The following is a 22,699-nucleotide window of genomic DNA, read 5'->3' as shown; positions in this document are numbered from 1 at the left end:
AAACAAACAAACAATTTTCTGTATATTGAAATCAAGAAACAAAAGGATACCCCAGAGTCACTGTGAAGCACAATAAGTTACTGAATAAAGGCCAACCAATGACACCTATAGCATCAGACTTACCCTACTCAACAATGCCTAATTCAATCTCAGCATTAATTATTTGCAATAACCAATCATTTTAATTATAAATATAATAGTCTCAAAACAAAATGAGTTGAAAAAATTAACTGAATATTGACTGAAATCACTCACTTTGGTAACACATTCTGTTCTACTTTTAACTTGGAAAGCTAGCACACAGAGCAGTGGTAGAAGAAATTAAATCTATTCTGCCTGGCACTTGGCTAATAGTGCGAAACTAAATAATTTTTCAGAATAGTAAACCATATCTCCGGACAAATCCAGTATTAGAGAAGCAGTTACAGCTTGGCTGTTGACTGACTCTCCTGAAGCCCTGCTATATCAGTAGTAAAGCCAGAGAACTCTCACCACCCAAAGAAACCAACCAGTCAGTCCATTTCTTCCTACCTTCCTCCTTCTCCAAAGTAAGCCTGAAGGTTCTGTTGCTTCTTTTTTAACATGTGGTTGTTATCTATCCATTTTATTCAATTTTTACTGCCATAAAATTTAATTCCTTACGACCAGTAAACTAGCCTAAGTCTCAGCATCCTATGTGATATAGTCAGCACTATTTGGAGAAAAGCATTACTCTTTTCCACGTCTTTGATTATACAATTGCCCTTGCCTGCAAGACTCTTCGCCTCTCCTATTTCTTTCAGCTGTAATGGCCCAGGAGGCTTCACTAGTGCCACTCCTCTTGCTCTATCATTGCTTCCTCCCCTAATCTTCCATAATGGCATTAGTCAACACTAGTCACTCTTTCCACTGAACACCTGTGGCACATACCACACAACCCCTCATTTGACAAAACCTCAATTCAAATAGCATACTTAAAGGCTCTAGCACATTGCCTGAAACAAAGTAGCCAGCTGAAAAATGTCAGTTTTCCATTTCTTTATTTTCTATTTTACCATACGCTGCAAATTATTTAATTCATCATTTTAGGTATATGTCCTATTTCCCCTCCTTGAGGACAGGGTCATTCATATTATATACCTCCTTGCCAATTATTGACCATACTCACAAACACGCTCCATAAATGCAAAACAGAAAAGAGCATATTTGCTGAATACCCAAAGGAAGTATAATGGATATTTAACTGTATATATTAATCAAAAGGTGAAACAATGATATTCTGATATTTTTTCCAACCTTTTGATTAATAACATAAAGAGAAAAAGGATAAAATTAAAATATTTACCACCCTGAAAGGACTACTTAATTTATCATTTCAAAGAAGCAACTGCAGAAGAAAAAAACCTCCAACTCATCCCAGGGAAATGAGCTGACAAATGGTTAGTGTCTGTTAGGATTTGGAAAGATACTTGTATGGAGTTACAAACTGCAAGTGTGCAGAACTTTATCTGTTTGTCCTCTTTCTTTAAGGTGATAAACAGCCAAACTAATTTGATTTTTCCAGAATTTGCAAATTTTATAATGGATTGAAATCCTGAGGGAGCTAACAACAGATGGATGACTGTGTTATTCTAATTTCAGCTACCTTAGGGTTTAGCAAGCTGTCATGTTTAAGAAGCCAATCAATTTCTCATTTCAAGAAACAAGAAAAAACATTGAATATATCTATCCAGTGTCTGCTTTGAAACATCTTTTATATCAAAACATGGTTTTTGGTTATTTAAAGTAAATAGAGTGAAATTTTATAATAGCAAACCACTGTTCCACCAGCCAAAAAGTAAATGATAAAGGGTAACAATCAATCAACAGGAAGCCACTTTATTTTCATCTGTGCTCTACAACGCCAGTGGATAGCTGTTCCGCTGGAGCCTTTAAAGGATTTAAATTCACATTCAGGGTTTATCTGTCTAGTTAATACATTCAATGAAGCCAACATCTGAGATCTCCCTCAGCATAATTTAGAAATATAACAGAGGGTAGTAAATGCATGCACACTGGGCAATCAGCCTTGTTGAGTATTTAGATAACATATACAACATAACGTTAATTTTAAATTATCTATAGAAAATACGACCCAATAGAACAATGTGCCAAAGAGAGCTGCAGAATTTGAAGACCATCATACTGAAGACGAGAGATACCCACTTTTTTTTTTTTTTGCGGTACGCGGGCCTCTCACTGTTGTGGCCTCTCCCATTGCGGAGCACAGGCTCCGGACGCGCAGGCTCAGCGGCCATGGCTCACGGGCCCAGCCGCTCCGCGGCCTGTGGGATCTTCCCAGACAGGGGCACGAACCCATGTCCCCTGCATTGGCAGGCGGACTCTCAACCACTGCGCCACCAGGGAAGCCCGATACCCACTTTGGCCATGCAAATCTCCATGATCACCACTTCTTACTTGTTTCCTTTCTTACTCACAGACTTGATCATTAATCCCTGTATGTTTTTCACACTCTTTTTAAGGTTTGTTCATAAAGTTGTAACTTTCTTCACAGATGCTTTTCCTCAAAATTCTCTTGACAATTTCTCTTTTCTTCCCTCTGAGCCTCAGTTTCCTGATTTTAAATGTGATGAGTAGGCCTACTTCAGAGAGTACAGCTGACCCTTGAACAACACAAGGGTTAGGGCGCCAACCCCATGCAGGCAAAAATCCGAGTATAACTTTACAGCTGGCCCTCTCTATCCTCAGTTCGGCATCCAAGGATTCAACAAACCATGGATTGGTAGTACTGTAGTATGTATTTATTGAAAACAATCTGCCTGTAAGGGGACCTGCACAGTTCAAATCCATGTTGTTCAAGGGGCAACTGTAGTTACAGGGTTGAATGACATGATGCACATCAGGTGCCCCAGCACTCTATTTAATTCACAAGCAGTGGTCAATAGTTACCAATGCCCTTCGCCTACCTTAATCTCTGTTTAATTCTGCCTTGTATTTTCCTCTCATTTCTTTGCTTTCATTTTCTTAGGATCACTTTTATCCCTTTCCCAAATCTGCATTAGATGTCACTGTGATTTAATTAGGTACATGTTCCTATGTATTTTTGTAAATCCCAATAGCTTTAGGATTGTTATACGAATGTACTGTGTGAATATGGACGCTATGTGACAGTATGTACATGTAACCCAATAAAAATATCTCAAATGCCATATTAAAGATACAGAGGCATTTGAGACCTAATGAAATAATTTAAATTAGCCATATACAATATAATAAATATCAAAATGGTAGTTTAATGTGAATGCAACAGGAGCACAGAGGAGGGACTTCTGACTGGGAATAAGAAGGTAGGTGACATTCTAGCTGCAACTTCACAGTGCAGTTGGACATTATCATATGGGTGTCATGGGGAGGAAAAGGTTTATCCAGAGGGAACAGTAGGAACAAAGGTTCAGTGATATGAATGCACAGGATGTATTGGGGCAGTGATGAATAACAGAGCTAAAAAAATTAGTCTGAGCCAGACTGAAAATGTATCTTTAAAATTTTTTTCTTTTTATGGAGATTTGACACATTGTGTCTAACTTGAATAAATAACACATATTTGAAGGATGGTTTCTTTAGCAAACAGAAAAGTCATGTTACCCTTATGAGGAAGAGGGGCAATATCCCATGATGATCTATTATCATGAGCCTATGCTACCTCTCTGCTTTTTCTTCACTGTGTCTTCATTTACTGAGCCCCAGGCACTGGATATTCACCTTTGGGAAATTTTAGTTCTTCACCCTTTACACAGTTACTAAATTCATTGTCCTAAGGCACAAGATGAATCAATGCTCAGAAATCTTAAATGTTTTAATTTTAACAGACAATAGAGTAAACCAACTGGTTGACACAGTATACAAAGCTTTTATCCTTCATTCTTCTATCCATTTTTTCCTTTATTTTTTATTTATTTATTTATTTTGCGGTATGCAGGCCTCTCACTGTTGTGGCCTTTCCTGTTGTGGAGCACAGGCTCCGGACGCGCAGGCTCAGCGGCCATGGCTCACGGGCCCAGCCGCTCCGCGGCATGTGGGATCTTCCCGGACCGGGGCATGAACCCGTGTCCCCTACATCGGCAGGCAGACTCTCAACCACTGCGCCACCAGGGAAGCCCCATTTTTTCCTTTATTTGTCAAACATTTATTGGCACTGTTACTCTAGGTGCAGAGGATACGACAGGTAAGACAAGGAAACTACCTTACAGGAGTGTGCTGTCACGTAAGGAATTAGACATTAAGTCAGAATATGAGAAAAACATGACAAAGAGATGTGTATTGGCTTTATATACTAAGCTGATGATTTAGTAATTTGTATTTTCAGCCCTACCTTCTCCCTAAGTTCCAGATTCAAACAGCCAACATGTACAGAGCATGTCTACTTAAATGTGTAATAAGTATTGGAAACATAACATAAAAGCAAGCTCCTAATCTCCTCTCTGAAACCTATTCTTTACCCATTCTTCGCTATCTCAGTGTTTGGTAATCCCATCCTTCCAGTGGCTCAGATCAATAACTTGGGTCTTTTGACTCCTTTCTCTCCCACCCCATATTCAGTCTGTTACTCAATTCTGTTGGTCCTATTTTCAAAATATACCTAGAATCCAAGTACTTCTAACTCCACTGACATCCTCATCCAAGCCACTGCCATTTCATCTTTTCAATAGCCTCCTAACTCATCTCCCTGCTTTAGCCCTTTGTTCTTCAGTCTTTTCCTGATACAGCAGCAATAGTGATCTTTTAAAAATGTAAATCAGAGCATGTCACTCCTGTGTTCAAGACCTTGCAATGACTTTAAAAACCCTAGATCAGGGAGTTCCCCAGCAGTCCAGTAGTTAAGACTCCGTGCTTTCATTGCCGAGGGCACAGGTTCAATCCCTGGTTGGGGAGCTAAGATCCCACAAGCCACGCAGTGTGGCCTAAAGAAAAAAAAAAAGAAAAAACAAAAAACCTATATCATCCTCTCCTCTCTAACTTCAACACCAACAATCCTTCCCCCATACTCCTTCTGAGCTGTACTAATCTCCTTCCTAGTCACTTGTTGGAAGTCTCTCCCTCTGGAAACAACCATGTATCTTGCTCCCAATTTCTGCTGGTCTGAACACTATTTAACACTGGAACCGCCACCCCCAACTAGCACTTCCTAGACCCCTTCCCTGCTCTGCATTTCTCACTTACCACCATACCACTTGACATACTGAATCTTTTTACTTATTTATTGTTTGTCTTCCAATCAGAAGGTAAACTCTGTAAAGGCAAGACTTTTTTTCTCTTTTGTCCACTGATGTGTCCAAGTGCTTACAGCAGTTCTATTATACAGCAGAGGAAAATATCCATTTGTTGAATAAATGAATGTGTATTTGGAGAAGAGAGGGTGAGGTTGGCAATGCTGCTAATAGTTTAGTGCCCCTGAAAAACAAATATGAGGCGTGGAGAGAAAGGGATGATGCTAGAGAAGAAAGGAGAAGAGCAACATAAGGCCTTGGGTACTATGATAAGAAGATTAAACTGTATGCAGTGGTCAATGGTACGCTTCTAAGAGGTAGAGGAAAGAGCGGGTCAGATTTACACTTCACAGGTCACTCTGACAGCAGCATAAAGAATACCTCTGAAAAGATGAGACTCCAATTAGAGACATCAGGTAAAGAGAATGTTGTAATAACCTAGGCAAAAAGTAATGGTGGCCTAAACTAACATAAAGAAGAGTAGAGATAGATATAAGTAGATAAATTTGAGCTATATTAAGAACACAGAATACAGTTTGGTGACTGGGGGGGAACCTGGCTTAGATGGACAGATGATTGCACTGCCCACAAAAATAGACAGTGTAGGAGGAGGATGTATCTCAGTGACGTATGAGAAGGTGGACATTTTGAGCTTGAGGGTTCTTTAGCACATCCAGGTGATGTTTACCAATTAAGCATCTGGAAATATGAGAATGAAGCTTATAGATCTTTGCATAGAAGAGGTATATTTAGAAGTCATCAATATATAAGGTGGGTAGAACAGTACAAGCAGATGAGATCACTAGGAAATCATCTCCTAGTGGATAAAAACAGAAGAGTGAAAGACATTGGAAGATACTGCCTTAAGGAAAAACAATTTTTAATGGGTAGACAGAAAAAAAAAAAAGAGCTCAAAAACGAAGCTAGAAAGTTACAAGGAAACCCAGACATTTGCACAGAAAAACTGAAAGATATCCGGAATGTATATGGCACAAAGGGAGAGATTTTTTAGGGTGAAAAAACCTTGTGCATATTTGTGTCTAATTACACTCCTCTATGAAACATTATCTATTTGCACACTGAGCACTTTCCAAAATACAAAAATGTTTAAACTGTACCTGTATATTCCACTGAGGGGAAGTAGCATTCAGATGGGCTTTCAGAGAGATGAAGGACAAATTTTTCAAGTAATTCTACTAAAGCTGTAATAAACAAGAGAATAATTAGGATGTTAAAGTCATCAGAGCTTCTTCACAGTTATGCTCTTAAGGGGGGCCAATTCAAAACATTATTTTAATATTCATAACAATGTTTCCAATGTAAACTAAATTTTAATAGCTTCACTGAGAACCTATTCAATGTAAAACTGGAAAAGAATCGTCTGTTATCTTTAGATCCTCTAAGGATTACTTCAGAATTTGCTAAATGATTTCAATTCAGAAAAAAATCACAAACTAGGCTATAATATCTTACCATCATCATTCACACATGCAGAAAAAAAATCATGTGAGCTCCAAGACCAGAATCAATGCATAGCTCACATCCCTTTCAAAGCAGGACATATTATGTGTTTTATGTACTTTGCAACAGACAGTATCTGTTCAAGGCAAGCAGATCAAAAGTAGGCTTGTCAGGGGTTGGGGAGAGGGAAGGATGAACAGGCAGAGCACAGTTTTACGGCAGTGAAACTCTTCTGTAAGACACTACAATGGTGGATACGTGTCATTACTATGACATTTGTCAAAATTCATAGACTGTGAAACATCAAGAGTGAACTCTAATGTAAACTTTGGACTCCTGATGATAATGATATGTCAGTGTAGGTTCATCAGTTGTAACAACTGTACCCCTCTGGCGTGAGACGTTGATAGTGGGGGGAGGGGTTGTACATATGTAAGGATAGAACTTATGTGAGAACTTTCTGTACTTTCCACTCAACTTTGCTGTGAATCTAAAACTCCTCTAAGTTTATTAAAGAAAAGTTGAATGTAAATAGTCAATGTAATAGTATATAAATAATGCCACAGTATTTGCACATATTACTTCCCAAACAGATATAACCAGGTGGATTATAATTAATATGCAATCTAGAATTATTTTTGCTGGAAAGAAATATATCTGGAGGGTAACTGATATGCTTACACTTACAGAAAGTAAGTTTTAGTCACCTTTTAAAATTGTGCCCTAGTTATATTCAGGATTCTGACTATGGCCTGTATTAACTGAATGCACCCTTTTTCACATCCAAGTGCATTTTAAAGATATAATTCATGAAGGAAAATTAGTGTTCAACATGTCAAAAATATAAAGTCAAAGAAGAATAACATATGCTTTCCAACAACTATAGGTCTAACAAGCTACATCTCATGATATAGCTTGAGCTATATCTCAAGATAAAAATGAAATTTTTTATTCATGGAACTCTATTCATATTCTGATTTCAAGTTGAAATGAATATTTAAAAGTATGAAAATGCAATAGTCGAGGATCAGAAAGGACACCAGTATTGTAGATTATTTAAACTTATAGTTGTTTAGATTGGTTCTATCTTCACATACATAGGCACAAATTCTCCCACTCTTAGAGAAATCTTTCAAAAGTTTTTTTCTATGAACCTATATGTAAATAATGGCCCTTAGGTGAGAGCTTTCAACTTCTACATGTTTGTTTATAAGTCACCTACTGCTGTCTCTTGAGATTATAATTTTTCAGAAAGAGTGTGTCGATGAAATTTAGATACAATCATTCCTAATAAGGTGTGAGATATACATTAGTAACAAAGATTATATAAAAATTTTAAGTGGAAATGTCCATTTAAAACTCAACTATAATTATTCTCATTTTAGCACAACCATATGTTTGTTACAAATTATGGATTTAAGCAAAGTGGCTGAGTTAATGGGAAAAGTCACAGCACACTGCTGAACAGTTATTTGAATCCAATGCCTGAAATCAGGTTTAGCCATCAGACAGCTAAACATATGTTAGTGAAGACAAAATACACATCTTTGAAGCTGCTAAAACACAATATGATTTGAAACTTAAGAGTCACCAGACTAACTGCAGACTTTGCAAAGCATACTACTTTCCAGCAAGCACTGATCTTGAAATATGAAATTATGTTATTAGATCAATATATTGGAGGCTTATGAAGTAATTCTATGCATCCTATATAAGGATGACATCACTGAACTACCTAGAGAAGGTTCTGAATTTCTGCTGATTCCAATATTTTTGCTTTTCCCAGCAACCCATATGAACGGCACTATGCACTTCCAAATATTTTGAGGGATGAGCTAAGCCATGGAACAATGTTAAAAACCAATCCATATATGGTAATTGAAGCCATGGCTACAATTTACTGGTATCATCTTTCTAACTAACCAAATGTAAGTGTAGCTAAACTGCATAATTACTACAGTGGCTGTCTCAGTATGACTGTCAATTCACTAAAAATTCCATTATCTGTGACTCAAGGAAATTAATTCACATAAAACATTTCTTAACTTCAAGAGAAAATTAACTCCAGGATATTACTATCCAGAAAGTAAACCTCAGAATATTGTTTTAAATGGATTTTTATTTTAAATGACAGACCTGGAATTTCAAAAGGACTTTAAATTAGGAGATGTCCTTTTAATTATACTTATTCCCTAGGGTTGGACTATGACATTAGTAGACTACGAGACCAAGGTTTATAATACGTATATAATAAAAGAGGACACGGGTTTTACTGATGAGGAAAAACTGAAGGCAGCTTATTCAGGGATACTTGGATATTGACTGTTTTCTCCCTTGGCATTGCCATCACAACAGCAGCTGGTTCCAAAAAGTTCAATGTTTGAAAACATACAAAATTTCTCCAGGATTCACTCTTTAATTCTTTCATCTTTTATCACTGCTGGCACATCACCAGATCACAAGACAATTACATTATGCGTGCAATTTTTTCCCAATCAGCATCCTTCATGTAACCACCAGATGTTTGTTCCTGAACACTTCAGTATTCAGAACTTACAATTCTCATCTCTCTACCCTCCATGAAGTCAGAACTCTACTAATGTGTTTCAAGCACTTTACAATCTCACCACATCCAACTATGTTCACTTTTTATACAAATTATAAGCACAGACTATTTTTCTCAATGTTCTCAAGTAGTTTATATTCATTCCTTGTTTTTAAAAGAAAGTTTGTACAATTATAGATGAACAGGAGGTTGCAGGAACATGACAGAGGTAGAAAAATTCCTTTATTCCTTTATTTAGGGTAGGTCTGCTGGTGACATATTTTTCACCTGAGAATGTATTGATTTCCTCAATATTCCTGAAGGCTACTTTCAAAAAACACAGAGCTCAGGTTGACAGCTCTTTGCCTTCAGCTCTTGAATAATGTCATGCCACTTCCTCTGTCCTCCATCTTTTCTGGGGAGAAGTCCACTGTCATTTGCATTGATTTTCCCTTGTAGCTATGGTGTTGTTTCTCCCTCTCTGCTTTCAAGATTTGTCTTAAATTTTCAGAAGTTTGACTATACAGTTGACCTTTGAACAACAAGGGCGGATTGGGGTGCCAACCCCCTGCACAGTCAAAAATCATGTATTGGGTTGGCCAAAAGTTTCCTTCGGTTTTTAAAGTAAAAATAAGATACATTTTTCATTTTCGCCAAGAACTTTATTGAGCAACATATTCACCATTTTGTTCCCCTACCGTCTGCCATTTTTCAGGCAGCTTCATAATTCCATCTTCCCCAAACTTTTTATCTTTTTGAGCAAAGAACTCTTTCATGTGCCTTTTACAGTCTGCCAGGGAATTGAAAATTGATCCATGAAGAGAATTTTGTAAAGACCAAAACAAATGGAAATCTGAAGGTGCAATGTCTGGTGAATATGGAGGATAAAGCAGAACTTCCCAGCCAAGCTGTTAACAGTTTTGTCTGATCATCAAAGAAACATGCAGTCTTGCATTACCCTGATGGAAAATTATGTATTTTCCGTTGACTAATTCCAGATGCTTTTCTTTGAGCGCTGCTTTCAGTTGGTCTAAATTGGGAGCAGTACTTGTTGGAATCGTTTGGTTTTCTGGAAGAAGTTCATAATAGAGGACTCCCTTCCAATCCCACCATATACACAACATCACCTTCTTTGGATGAAGACCAGCCTTTGGTGTGGTTGGTGGTGGTTCATTTTGCTTGCCCCACGATCTCTTCCGTTCCACATTATTGTACAGTGTCCACCTTTCATTGCCCATCACAATTTGTTTTAAAAACAGAATGTTTTCATTACATTTAAGTAGAGAAGCTCACGTGGAAATACTGTCAAGAAGGCTTTTTTCGCTTATGTGGAACACAAACATCAAAGCGATTCACATAACCAAGCTGGTGCAAATGATTTTCAACGCCTGATTTGGATATTTTGACTATGTCGGCTATCTCCCGTGTGGTATAACATTGATTGTTCTCAATTAATGTCTCGATTTGATCGCTATCAACTTCAGCTGGGCTACCAGACCCTAGAGAATCGTCCAGAAAAAAATCTCCAGCATGAAACATCGCAAACCACTTTTGACACATTCCATCGGTCACAGCACCTTCTCCATACACTGTACAAATCTTTGTTTGCATTTTGGTTGGGTTTTTACCTTTTGTGAAATAAAGCCGAAGATGTGGCTTTTTTCTTTCATCTTCAATATGAAAATGGCTACACAAAAATTCATCAATTTTGATAAGTTTTGTTTTTAAATGCATGCTGATGTGACAGCTGCCACAATACAGTCTAACAAAATTGTTTCAAATGAAGTTAAAGACAACTAAGTGCCACTGGAACTATCTTATGGAAAAAACCAAACAAACTTTTTGGCGAACCCAATATAATTTATGGTCAGCCCTCCTTATCCTCATTCACAGATTCAACCAACCTCAGATCATCTAGTACTGTATTTACTACTGAAAAAAAGTCTGTGTATAAGTAGACCTACACAGTTCAACCTTGTGTTGTTTAAGGGTCAACTGTATTGTGTCTTGGTGTGGACTTCTTTGGGTCTTTGGTCTTTGAGGTTCTAGAATCCACAGGCTTAGGTCTTTTGCCAAATTTGGAAAGTTTTCAGCCATCATTTTTTCAAATACATTTGTAGCTCCAACCTCTTTCCATGACTCCAATGACGCAAATGTTAGATCTTCTGTTATGGTTCCACAGAACTTTGGGATTCAGTCTATTTCCTCTCTTAATATCTTCAAGTTCACTGATTCTTTCCTCTGTCCCCTCTATTTTATTGTTGAGCCCATCCATTGAGCTTTCTATTTTGGGAATGGAATTCTTCAGTTCTAAAATTTCCTTTTGGGTTTTCTTTATATATTTCTTTGCTGACACTTTGTATTTTAAAATTTGTTTCATGTGTGAAACAAATACATGTGTGGAGGGGAAGGAGAGACGGTGGCCTTATTACCATTGGGTGATGGTGAAATTCCTAACTCTCTACCTAGGTCTCCTCTGATACCATCCTACCAGGGAGAGGCAGGGGTGCCTCATTACTGGCAGCTGAGAACAGAAGTCCAGGCTGAACCCCAAGTCTTGTTGGCAATATTTTCTAAAGTGGTGTTTGTCTCGATTAAAGTGGTCACTATCTACAAATTTTGCCTTGGTAGACTGCCCTTTTCCTGGTCCTTTGGTTAGAGAGAGCAGGCTTTTACTGCCCAGCCCTCATTTTTCTTCCTGCATCTGTTGGCAATCTTAATTACTCAGCCTAGGATATACAAGGCAAAAAGAAAACCCAAGAAACATCACCTCTGAGTTGTTCCTTAGGTCCCAAAGTCCCTAGCCAGTCTGTCTTCTCTCCATCTTCCAGAGTCACATATAAAACATAAGATGATATCCAGAAATCTTAGCTGTACACAGGATGAGGGAAAAGGGAAAGATCATCTACTCCATCTTTTAAAAGTAGAAATCATCTCTGTACTTTTTTCATTATGAATGTTTAGACTCCTTAAAGGCTGGATGTAAGTTCCATCATATAAATTAGACAATCACACGTAAAATTTTTTTATTCTTAGCCTATTTGAAATCATTCTTTATTCTTATATTATTCATGTGATTAATATTGAGTCTTAGTGAATTATCTGCTTGTACCAAGTACAACTGCTTTATAACCATAAGTAGATAGAAGACAGGCCAATTTAAAGTCCATGGGTACAAAACAACTTTGAGTTGTTATGGTATAGCTGAAGCACAGAAGGATTCAGAAGGTGATGGATTAGAAATTGTGCTGAATTCCTCTTTCCCTTGGTTAATTATGCCAAGAAGAGGGTGGATGAAAAAAGGAGCTTTGGTAAAAGAATCACACGATGGGCAAATACCACAGGAAGAATGCCATTAAGGCTAGACCAATAACGATATATGATGGTGCTCACAAGGTTAAAGTGAGTGGAAAAACAAAGGAATTGATGCTTTTGCCCCTTTAGCATCAGCCATTAGGGATCCTCCTTTCAGGCCTCAGGCTTTTATCATCATAGCACCTCTTATGCTTTCTTTCATGAGCTTTAATGTCTCTGTTTCTGCTTATAGTAGGCTGTATATGTCTTTTTTTTAAGTGATTTACTAGTGCTTTGATATTATCAGATAATCTAAATTATTAAAGATTTTGGTCTCATTACTGCATATTTGAAACAGTAACTGGCTAGGATCCCAGGGGGTCAACTGAGATAAAGGAAAGTGTTATAGGAATCAGATCCATAGATAAATGAGTAGACTGACAAAGTGAAAGAGTGGCATGGACATATATACACTACCAAATGTAAAATAGATAGCTAGTGGGAAGTAGCCGCATAGCACAGGGAGATCAGCTAGGTGGTTTGTGACCACCTAGAGGGGTGGGATAGGGAGGGGGGGAGGGAGGGAGATGCAAGAGGGAAGAGATATGGGAACATATGTATATTTATAACTGATTCACTTTGTTATAAAGCAGAAACTAACACACCATTGTGAAGCAATTATACTCCAAAAAAGATATTAAAAAAATTACTTTGTATAAGCACATTCACTGACATGGAAAATTCTGTACAACACTGTATTGAGTGAAATGGCAAAAGAAAATAGTATGGTAGGTATTAAATCTTTTTGGCTAAAAATAACTTAGTGCTAACCTTATCCTTCAGAGATTACAGGTAAATTTAACTTTCTTCATTTTGTTTATAATTTCTAGTTTTCCTAAAATGATCATGTATTTCACACAATAATTTAGTTGCTAAATGATTAATACTTGAATTAAAGTAGCAGCAGAGGACATGGATGAGAAAGAAAGATTAAAAAAAAATTAAGAATAAACTCTAAGACATGGTAACCAAGTACATGAGAGTCAGAGGATGAAAGAAAGAGAGAAGTCAAAGGGAACCAGGCTGTTTCTTTCAATTACTGTACTAGGTATATACTAGTGACAGCAGTCAGAAAAGAGAATGCAAGAAGAATACACTTTAATACTTTCCATGGCATCTCATATAGATAAAATCTAAATGGCAGGACAAAATGAGAAAACTAGATTAAATGCTCAGAGGAAAATTAAAAAATATATATAGCCAGAAGTAAATTTGAAACAAAAATACAGCCCCCACTTTTTTTTGTTGTTGTTGTTTAAAGAGGACACTTGACTCATGTCATCTTATCCTAAGTGATTATGTGGAGGCACCTAATGCACACTGTTGCTCAAATTTTGCCCCTAATGTTATTCTCCCCACTGAAAGGAACCAGAATCCCTTGAACTATGTTTAGGAGCTGAAAAAGTGAGTCTAGATGACCTCATTGCTGTTACTATGCCAGGATTCTTTCAGAGGAAAACAGAAAAAATAAATTAAAATTTAAAGGACAAAGAGGCCAACTTAAACAAAAACTCTTAAGAGTCCAAGTTGTGATAATCTGAGCATTTGAAGTATACAGTTATACAAAATGTATTATAGTTATAAAGCATACCAGTTTCCAACACTGTCTATCAGACATGTTGTACATGTTATCTAGTGACCAACTCAAATTATATGAATCCTACACTAGAATTCCAGTTATAAACTATATTATCAATATTAGAGAACAGAAATAGGAAGAACATACTTGGAACCTATTTAAAATTGTATATTTAATTATTAGGTCACAAATAAAAGATTAGTGGAAAACAATGATTAGAAGATAATGTGAGAAATAGAAGCTTTTTTTAATACGGAGACAACTCTACAAAGACAGATATAAGAGTAGAAATTAAACGTGCAATTGATGATGGAATCCAATGTTTAGAATGGATAGACAACAAGAGGCTAGGTTAGTAAATTCAGGGGAAACTAGAAGTCAATCAGACCTACAGAGATCTTCCTGACAAGAAACTATGTTCTCTCCCAGAGCTGAATGAAATAAACACATGAAAATGAAGGAAATTTATAGAGGTTCAGGGAACATGTCCTCGTTAGTTCTATGCTAGGAAAAAGGTCTCAGATATAGTTGGGGGTAGGGTGGAAAATACTCACAGACCAAAAATAAGGTCATGAAAAGGAAAAATCTGACTCATGTTTTAAAAAATTAACTTCGGCCTGTGAGCTCTAGGTCATATAATCTATTGCTTCTCCGAGTGACTCATTACAAGTGAGTGCAGGAATGTTAGGCAATTACACATCTACATTGTCTCACTTGTTCTTAAAAGCTAAAACCCGGGAAAGAAAACTCTGGAAACAGCAGGAGCTCAAGCCAGAGAAAGTTGGAAATTTTCTCTCCTGATAGCTGTTTAGATGCCCTGGGTTTAAATCAATTTGGGAAGACTACTGATGGATTGTTCGCCCCCTCCTTACCATTACCTACAAAGGACAGTAGCTGCCCATAGTGGGGAGCAGAACAGGGGGTCAACAAGTAGGTTCTCAATAAGTTTCTTGTTAACTGAATTTCCTTTGTCTACCTCCTTTTGGATTCAGATCGTATAATTTATAGAGAGGTTAAGACTAATTCATTCACTCAATATTATAATTATGAAAAAATATTAATGAAGGTACATGGTATTTATTGTGCACTGCAGAGTCTTACGTAGAGATTTTGGGGAGAAAATGCAGCATAGGTAATGATAATTTTAAAATCTTTGGTTCTTGATAACTGTAGATTGCTTATATTTAAAACCCAAGTTGACCGAGACTTTCAAGACGACAGAGGAGTAAGACATGGAGATCACCTTCCTCCCCACAAATACATCAGAAATACATCTACATGTGGAACAACTCCTACACAACACCTGCTGAATGCCGGCAGAAGACCTCAGACTTCCCAAAAGGCAAGAAACTCCCCATGTACCTGGGTAGGGCAAAAGAAAAAAGTAAAAAACAGAGACAAAGATTAGGGATGGGACCTGCACCTCTGGGAGGGAGCTGTGAAGGAGGAAAAGTTTCCACACACTAGGAAGCCCATTCACTGGCGGAGAGTGCGGGTGGCGGAGCCGGGTAGCTTTGGAGCCATGGAGGAGAGCGCAGCAACAGAGGTGCGGAGGCCAAAGCGGAGAGATTCCCGCACAGAGGATCGGTGCCGACCAGCACTCACCAGCCCGAGAGGCTTGTCTGCTCACCCGCAGGGGCGGGTGGGGGCTGGGAGCTGAGGCTCAGGCTTCGGAGGTCAGATCCCAGGGGGAGGACTTAGGTTGGCTGCGTAAACACAGCCTGAAGGAGGCTAGTGCACCACAGCTAGACGGGAGGGAGTCCGGGAAAAGGTCTGGACCTGCCGAAGAGGCAAGAGACCATTGTTTCAGGGTGTGCAAGGAGAAGGGATTCAGGGCACCACCTAAACAAGCTCCAAGGCTATCAGCTTGGACAGCAGAGATGGGCATGAGATGCTAAGGCTGCTGCTGCTGCCAACAAGAAACCTGTGTGCAAGCACAGGTCACTCTCCACACCTCCCCGCCCGGGAGCCTGTGTGGCCCGCCACTGCCAGGGTCCCGTGATCCAGGGACAACTTCCCCAGGAGAACACAGGGTGCACCTCAGGCTGTTGCAACGTCATGCTGGCCTCTTCTGCTGCAGGCTTGCCCCCCATTCTGTACACCTCTTTTCCCCTGGCCTGACTGAGCCAGAGCCCCCGAATCAGCTGCTCCATTAACCCTGTCCTATCTGGGTGGGAACAGACACCCTCAGGCGATCTACACGCAGAGGCGAGGCCAAATCCAAAGCTGAACCCCAGGAGCTGTGCGAACAAAGAAGAGAAAGGGAAATCTCCCAGCAGCCTCAGGAGCAGCGGATTAAATCTTCACAATCAGCTTGATGTACTCTGCATCTGTGGAATACCTGAATAGACAACGAATCATCCCAAAATTGAGGTGGTGGATTTTGGGAGCAACTGTAGACTTCGGTTTTGCTTTCTGCAGCTAATTTGTTTCTGGTCTCACGTTTATCTTAGGTCAGTATTTAGAATTTATTATAATTGGTAGATATGCTTATTGATTTGGCTGCTCTCTTTTGTCTTTAATATAGAGATATGTATTTTTCCTTTTTCTCTTTTTGTCAGTGTGTATGTGTATGCTTCTTTGTGTGATGTTGCCTGTATAGCTTTGCTTTTACCGTTTCTCCTAGGGTTGTGCCTGTCCTTTTTTTTTTTAGTATAATTTTTAGCGCTTCTTATCATTGGTGTATCTGTTTTTTCTTTGGTTGCTTCCTTCTTTCTTTTTTTTTCTGTTTTTATTACTTAAATTTTTATTTTAGTAACTTTATTTTTATTTTTTCTTTCTTTCTTTCTCCCTTTTCTTCTGAGTTGTGTGGCTGGCAGGGTCTTCGTACTCTGGCCAGGTGTCAGGCATGTGCCTCTGAGGTGACAGAGCCGAGATCAGGACACTGGACCACCAGAGACCTCCCAGCTCCGTATAATATCAAACGGTGAAAGCTCTCCCAGCAATATCCATCTCAATGCTAAGACCCAGCTCCACTCAAAGACCAGCAAGCTACAGTGCTGGACATCCTATGCCAAATAACTAGCAAGACAGGAACATGACCCCACCCATTAGCAGAGAGGTTGCCTAAAATCATTATAAGGTCAAAGACACCCCAAAACACACTACTGGACATGAGCCTGATGACCAGAAAGACAAGATCCAGCCTCATCCACCAGAACAGAGGCACCAGTCCCCTCCACCAGGAAGCCTATACAACCCACCGAACAAACCTTAGCCACTGGGGGCACACACCAAAAACAATGGGAAATACAAACCTGCAGCCTGAGAAACAAGACCCCAAACACAGTAAGATAAGCAAAATGAGAGGACAGAGAAACAAACAGCACATGAAGGAGCAGGGTAAAAACCCACCAGACCAAACAAATGAAGAAGACATAGGCAGTCTACCTGAAAAAGAATTCAGAGTAATTATAGTAAAGATGATCCAAAATCGTGTAAATAGAATGGAGGAAATACAAGAAATGTTTAACAAGGACCTAGAAGAACTAAAGAGCAAACAAACAATGATGAACAACACAATAAATGAAATTAAAAATTCTCTAGGAGTCAAAGGAAGAATAACTGAGGCAGAAGGACAGATAAGTGACCTGGAATATAAAATAGTGGAAATAACTACCGCAGAACAGAATAAAGAAAAAAGAATGAAAAGAATTGAGGACAGGCTCAGAGACCTCTGGGACAACATTAAACGCACCAACATTTGAATAATAGGGGTCCCAGAAGAAGAAGAGAAAAAGAAAGGGACTAGAAAATACATGAAGAGATTATAGTTGAAAACTTCCCTCACGTGGGAAAGGAAATGGTCAACCAAGTCCAGGAAGCGGAGAGAGTCCCATACAGGATAAATCCAAGGAGAAACACGCCAAGGCACATATTAATCAGACTATCAAAACTTAAATACAAAGAAAAAATATTAAAAGCAGCAAGGGAAAAACAACAAATAACATACAGGGAGTCCACAAAAGGTTAACAGCTTATCTTTCAGGAGAAACTCTGCAAGCCAGAGGGAGTGGCAAGACATATTACAAGTGATGAAAGGGAAAAACCTGCAACCAAGAATACTCTACCCAGCAAGGATCTCATTCAGATTCGACAGTGAAATTAAAACCTTTACAGACAAGCAAATTCTAAGAGAATGCAGCACCACCAAACCAGCTTTAAAACAAATGCTAAAGGAACTTCTCTAGGCAGGAAACACAAGAGAAGGAAAAGACCTATAATAACGAACCCAAAACAGCGAAGAAAATGGTAATAGGAACATACATGTCGATAACTACGTTAAATGTAAATGGGTTAAATGCTCCAACCAAAAGACATAGACTGGCTGAATGGATACAAAAACAAGACCCATATATATGCTGTCTACAAGAGACCCACTTCAGAGCTAGGAACACATACAGAAAGTACGGGGAAGGAAAAAAGATATTCCATGCAAATGGAAATCAAAAGAAAGCTGGAGTAGCAATTCTCATATCAGACAAAATAGACTTTAAAACAAAGACTAGGGCTTCCCTGGTGGGGCAGTGGTTGAGAGTCCATCTGCCAATGCAGGGGACACGGGTTCGTGCCCTGGTCTGGGAAGATCCCACATGCTGCAGAGCGGCTGGGCCCATGAGCCATGGCTGCTGAGCCGGCAAATCCAAAGCCTGTGCTCCGCAATGGGAGAGGCCACAACAGTGAGAGGCCCGCGTACCGCAGAAAAAAATCCCGCCCAAAATCCCCCAAAAAACCAAAAAAACCCAAAGACTATTACAAGAGACAAACAAGGACACTACATAATGATAAAGGGATCAATCAAAGAAGAAGAAATAACAATCGTACATATTTATGCACCCAACATAGGAGCACCTCAATACATAAGGCAAATAATAACAGCCATAAAAGGGGAAATCGACAGTAACACAATCATAGTAGGGGACTTCAACAACCCACTTTCACCAATGGACAGATCATCCAAAATGAAACAAAATAAGGAAACACAAGCTTTAAATGATACATTAAACAAGATGGGCTTAATTGATATTTATAGGACATTTCCTGCCAAAACAGCAGAGTACACTTTCTTCTCAAGTGCTCATGGAACATTCTCCAGAATAGATCATATCTTGGGTCACAAATCAAGCCTTGGTAAATTTAAGAAAAGTGAAATTGTATCAAGTATCTTTTCTGACCACAACACTATGAGACTGCATATCAATTACAAGAAAAAATCTATAAAAAATACAAATACATGGAGGCTAATCAATACACTACTAAATAACCAAGAGATCACTAAGAAATCAAAGAGGAAATCGAAAAATACCTAGAAACAAATTACAATGGAAACACGATGACCCAACACCTATGGGACGCAGCAAAAGCACTTCTAAGAGGGAAGTTTATAGCAATACAATCATACTGCAAGAAACAAAAAGCATCTCAAATAAACAACCTAACCTTACACCTAAAGCAATTAGAGAAAGAAGAACAAAAAAATCCCCAAAGTTAGCAGAAGGAAAGAAATCATAAAGATCAGATCAGAAGTAAATGAAAAAGAAATGAAGGAAACAATAGCAAAGATCAATAAAACTAAATGCTGGTTCTTTGAGAAGATAAACAAAATTGATAAACCATCAGCCAGACTCATCAAGAAAAAAAGGGAGAAGGCTCAAATCAATAGAATTAGAAATGAAAAAGGAGAAGTAACAACTGACACTGCAAAAATACAAAGCATCATGAGAGATTACTGCAAGCAACTCTATGCCAATAAAATGGACAACCTGGAAGAAATGGACACATTCTTAGAGAAGCACAACCTTCCAAGACTGAAACAGGAAGAAACAGAAAATTAAACACACCAATCACAAGCACAGAAATTGAGACTGTGATCAAAAATCTTCCAACCAACAAAAGCCCACCACCAGATGGCTTCACAGGTGAATTCTATCAAACATTTAGAGAAGAGCTAACACCTATCCTTCTCAAACTCTTCCAAAATATAGCAGAGTGAAAAACACTCCCAAACTCATTTTACAAGGCCACCATCACCCTGATACCAAAACCAGACAAAGATGTCACATAGAAAGAAAACTACAGGCCATTATCAGTGATGAACATAGATGTAAAAATCCTCAACAAAATACTAGCAAACAGAATCCAACAGCACATTAAAAGGATCATACACCCTGATCAAGTGGGGTTTATCCCAGGAATGCAAGGGTTCCTCAATATACACAAATCAATCAATGTGATAAACCATATTAACAAACTGAAGGAGAAAAACCACATGATCATCTCAATAGATGCAGAAAAAACTTTAGACAAAATTCAACACCATTTATGATAAAAACCCTCCAGAAAGTAGGCAGAGAGGGAACTTTCCTCAACATAATAAAGGCCATATATGACAAACCCACAGCCAACATCATCCTCAATGGTGAAAAACTGAAACCATTTCCCCTAAGATCAGGAACAAGACAAGGTTTCCCACTCTCACCACTACTATTCAACATGGGATCTAATGAAACTTGGAAGCCTTTGCACAGCAAAGGAAACCATAAACAAGACGAAAAGACAACCTTCAGAATGGGAGAAAATATTTGCAAATGAAGCAACTGACAAAGGATTAATCTCCAAATATACAAGCAGCTCAATATCAAAAAAGCCAACAACCCAATTCAAAAATGCACAGAAGACCTAAATAGACATCTCTCCAAAGAAGATATACAGATTTCCAACAGACACATGAAAGGATGCTCAACACCACTAATCATCAGAGAAATGCAAATCAAAACTACAATGAGGTATCACCTCACACCAGTCAGAATGGCCACCATCAAAAAAATCTACAAACAACAAACACTGGAGAGGGTGTGGAGAAAAGGGAACCCTCTTGCACTGCTGGTGGAAATGTAAATTGATACAGTCACTCTGGAGAACAGTATGGAGGTTCCTTAAAGAACTAAATATAAAACTACCATACGACCCAGCAATCCCACTACTGGGCATACACCCTGAGCAAACCATAATTCAAAAAGAGTCATGTATATACACATACATATAGGTGATTCACTTTGTTATAAAGCAGAAACTAACACACCATTGTAAAACAATTATATTCCAATAAAGATGTCTAAAAAAAAAAAAACCCAAGTTGAACCAGATTATAGAGCCAGATGTACATGTGCATGCACACAGACAAATAAGCATGCCTGCCTTACAAAAGCATTTATTTGTTCAGTATTTCTGCAGCTTACCCCCCAAATTAGTTCATCTTAGCTTATAGACAGAAAACAAGTATGCTATGAGACTGGAGATAATTAAAAACTTTTATCATCTTCTATCTCAATCAGTATTACGCTCACCTGGGTTTACTTAATAAATGTTGTTTGCCTCCCACGTGGAAAATATTAGGTAGTAAAGAGAAGGTGCAAAGAGGTAGTATCGAAAACTGATACTAAGCACGAGTTTTGGATTCAGATTGCTTGAATTCACTTCTTGGGTCTGCCACTGTGAACTGAGCTGGTTATCTAACATTTCCTGGCTTTTGTTTCCTTATCCATAAAATGCAGACTATCTTATAAAGTTGCTGTTAAAAGTAACTGAGTTTTGTGTAACCTACTAGACCTTGCTGGGCAGAGAGGTCAAGATCTACTTTTGAAAGTAGCTCAAAATCTAACAGTGGACACGGTATCAGAGTAATGTAGAACTAAGGTCAAATCTTGTGGGAAATGCCCCAAGATTCCAAATAGAACACAGTTTTAATGGTAATGTTCTACTTGTTTATGTTGTTTCAGAGTCATGGATAGGACTGAACAGGTGATTTCTCTCCTGTCTTATCACCATCCCTGTAAGAGAGAAACTCAGAAAACTACACCTTTACTTAGGGTGTTTAAACTGAACAATATTCCAAGCTGCTCCTTTCTCATTTTGTTCTGTACCTTTTGGCATTTGCAAAACCTATTTTAAATATTTTCTATTATGCAACCAGTGATAAATATATATTTCTAATACCTATTTTTAAAATATTTGGGGGCGTATGAAACAGGTGAACTGCTCATTTTACACTAAAATTTTGGAGAATAATGTTTGATTTCTTGCCCATATATATCATATTCCCTGAAAATATAATTTCTCCAACAAAATATAAACTTATTTTTATTTCCCATTTTTAATTTTACAGCAAATGATACAAACATGAAAACCATAAAGCATGGCTGATAAAGAGGACAATCATTTTCAAATTATAGCTTTCAAGAAATCTAGCTTATATTGACATTAGAACTTTTTCTTAGACTATCTTTATTTAAGATAATGTTAATTAAAACATAATTTTAGGAAGCATGCATGCATATAAATATCTGAACATAAAACAACTTGCTTGCTGGTTAGACAACATAGTTATCCCCACACACACACACCCAAATTTCCTTAAAAGTCACTGAATTTATTTGGCTAGATGTGGCGGAGTTTCAAAATATGTCAAAACATTCAATAAAGTTCCAAAAACATAGCAGTATGGTATAGCTAGGT

At 38.2% G+C, this 22,699-nt stretch overlaps 1 protein-coding gene across 6 annotated transcripts in view; it reads right to left on the bottom strand.

Moving 5' to 3' along the window:
* The window catches only part of TBC1D32 (TBC1 domain family member 32), a 188,875-nt gene that overhangs the window by 42,175 nt on the left and 124,001 nt on the right, over positions 1-22,699 (bottom strand). For all 6 annotated transcript variants that reach the window (XM_067702240.1, XM_067702242.1, XM_067702241.1 and 3 more), the window contains one exon: positions 6,365-6,448. In XM_067702240.1, coding sequence (XP_067558341.1) covers positions 6,365-6,448 — 84 coding nt within the window. The remainder of the gene's footprint in view (positions 1-6,364; positions 6,449-22,699) is intronic.

This window comes from Pseudorca crassidens, chromosome 13 (assembly GCF_039906515.1).
Source record: "Pseudorca crassidens isolate mPseCra1 chromosome 13, mPseCra1.hap1, whole genome shotgun sequence".
In the NCBI taxonomy this organism is placed as follows: Eukaryota; Metazoa; Chordata; class Mammalia; order Artiodactyla; family Delphinidae; genus Pseudorca; species Pseudorca crassidens.
This window is presented reverse-complemented; position numbering and strand designations above follow the sequence as displayed.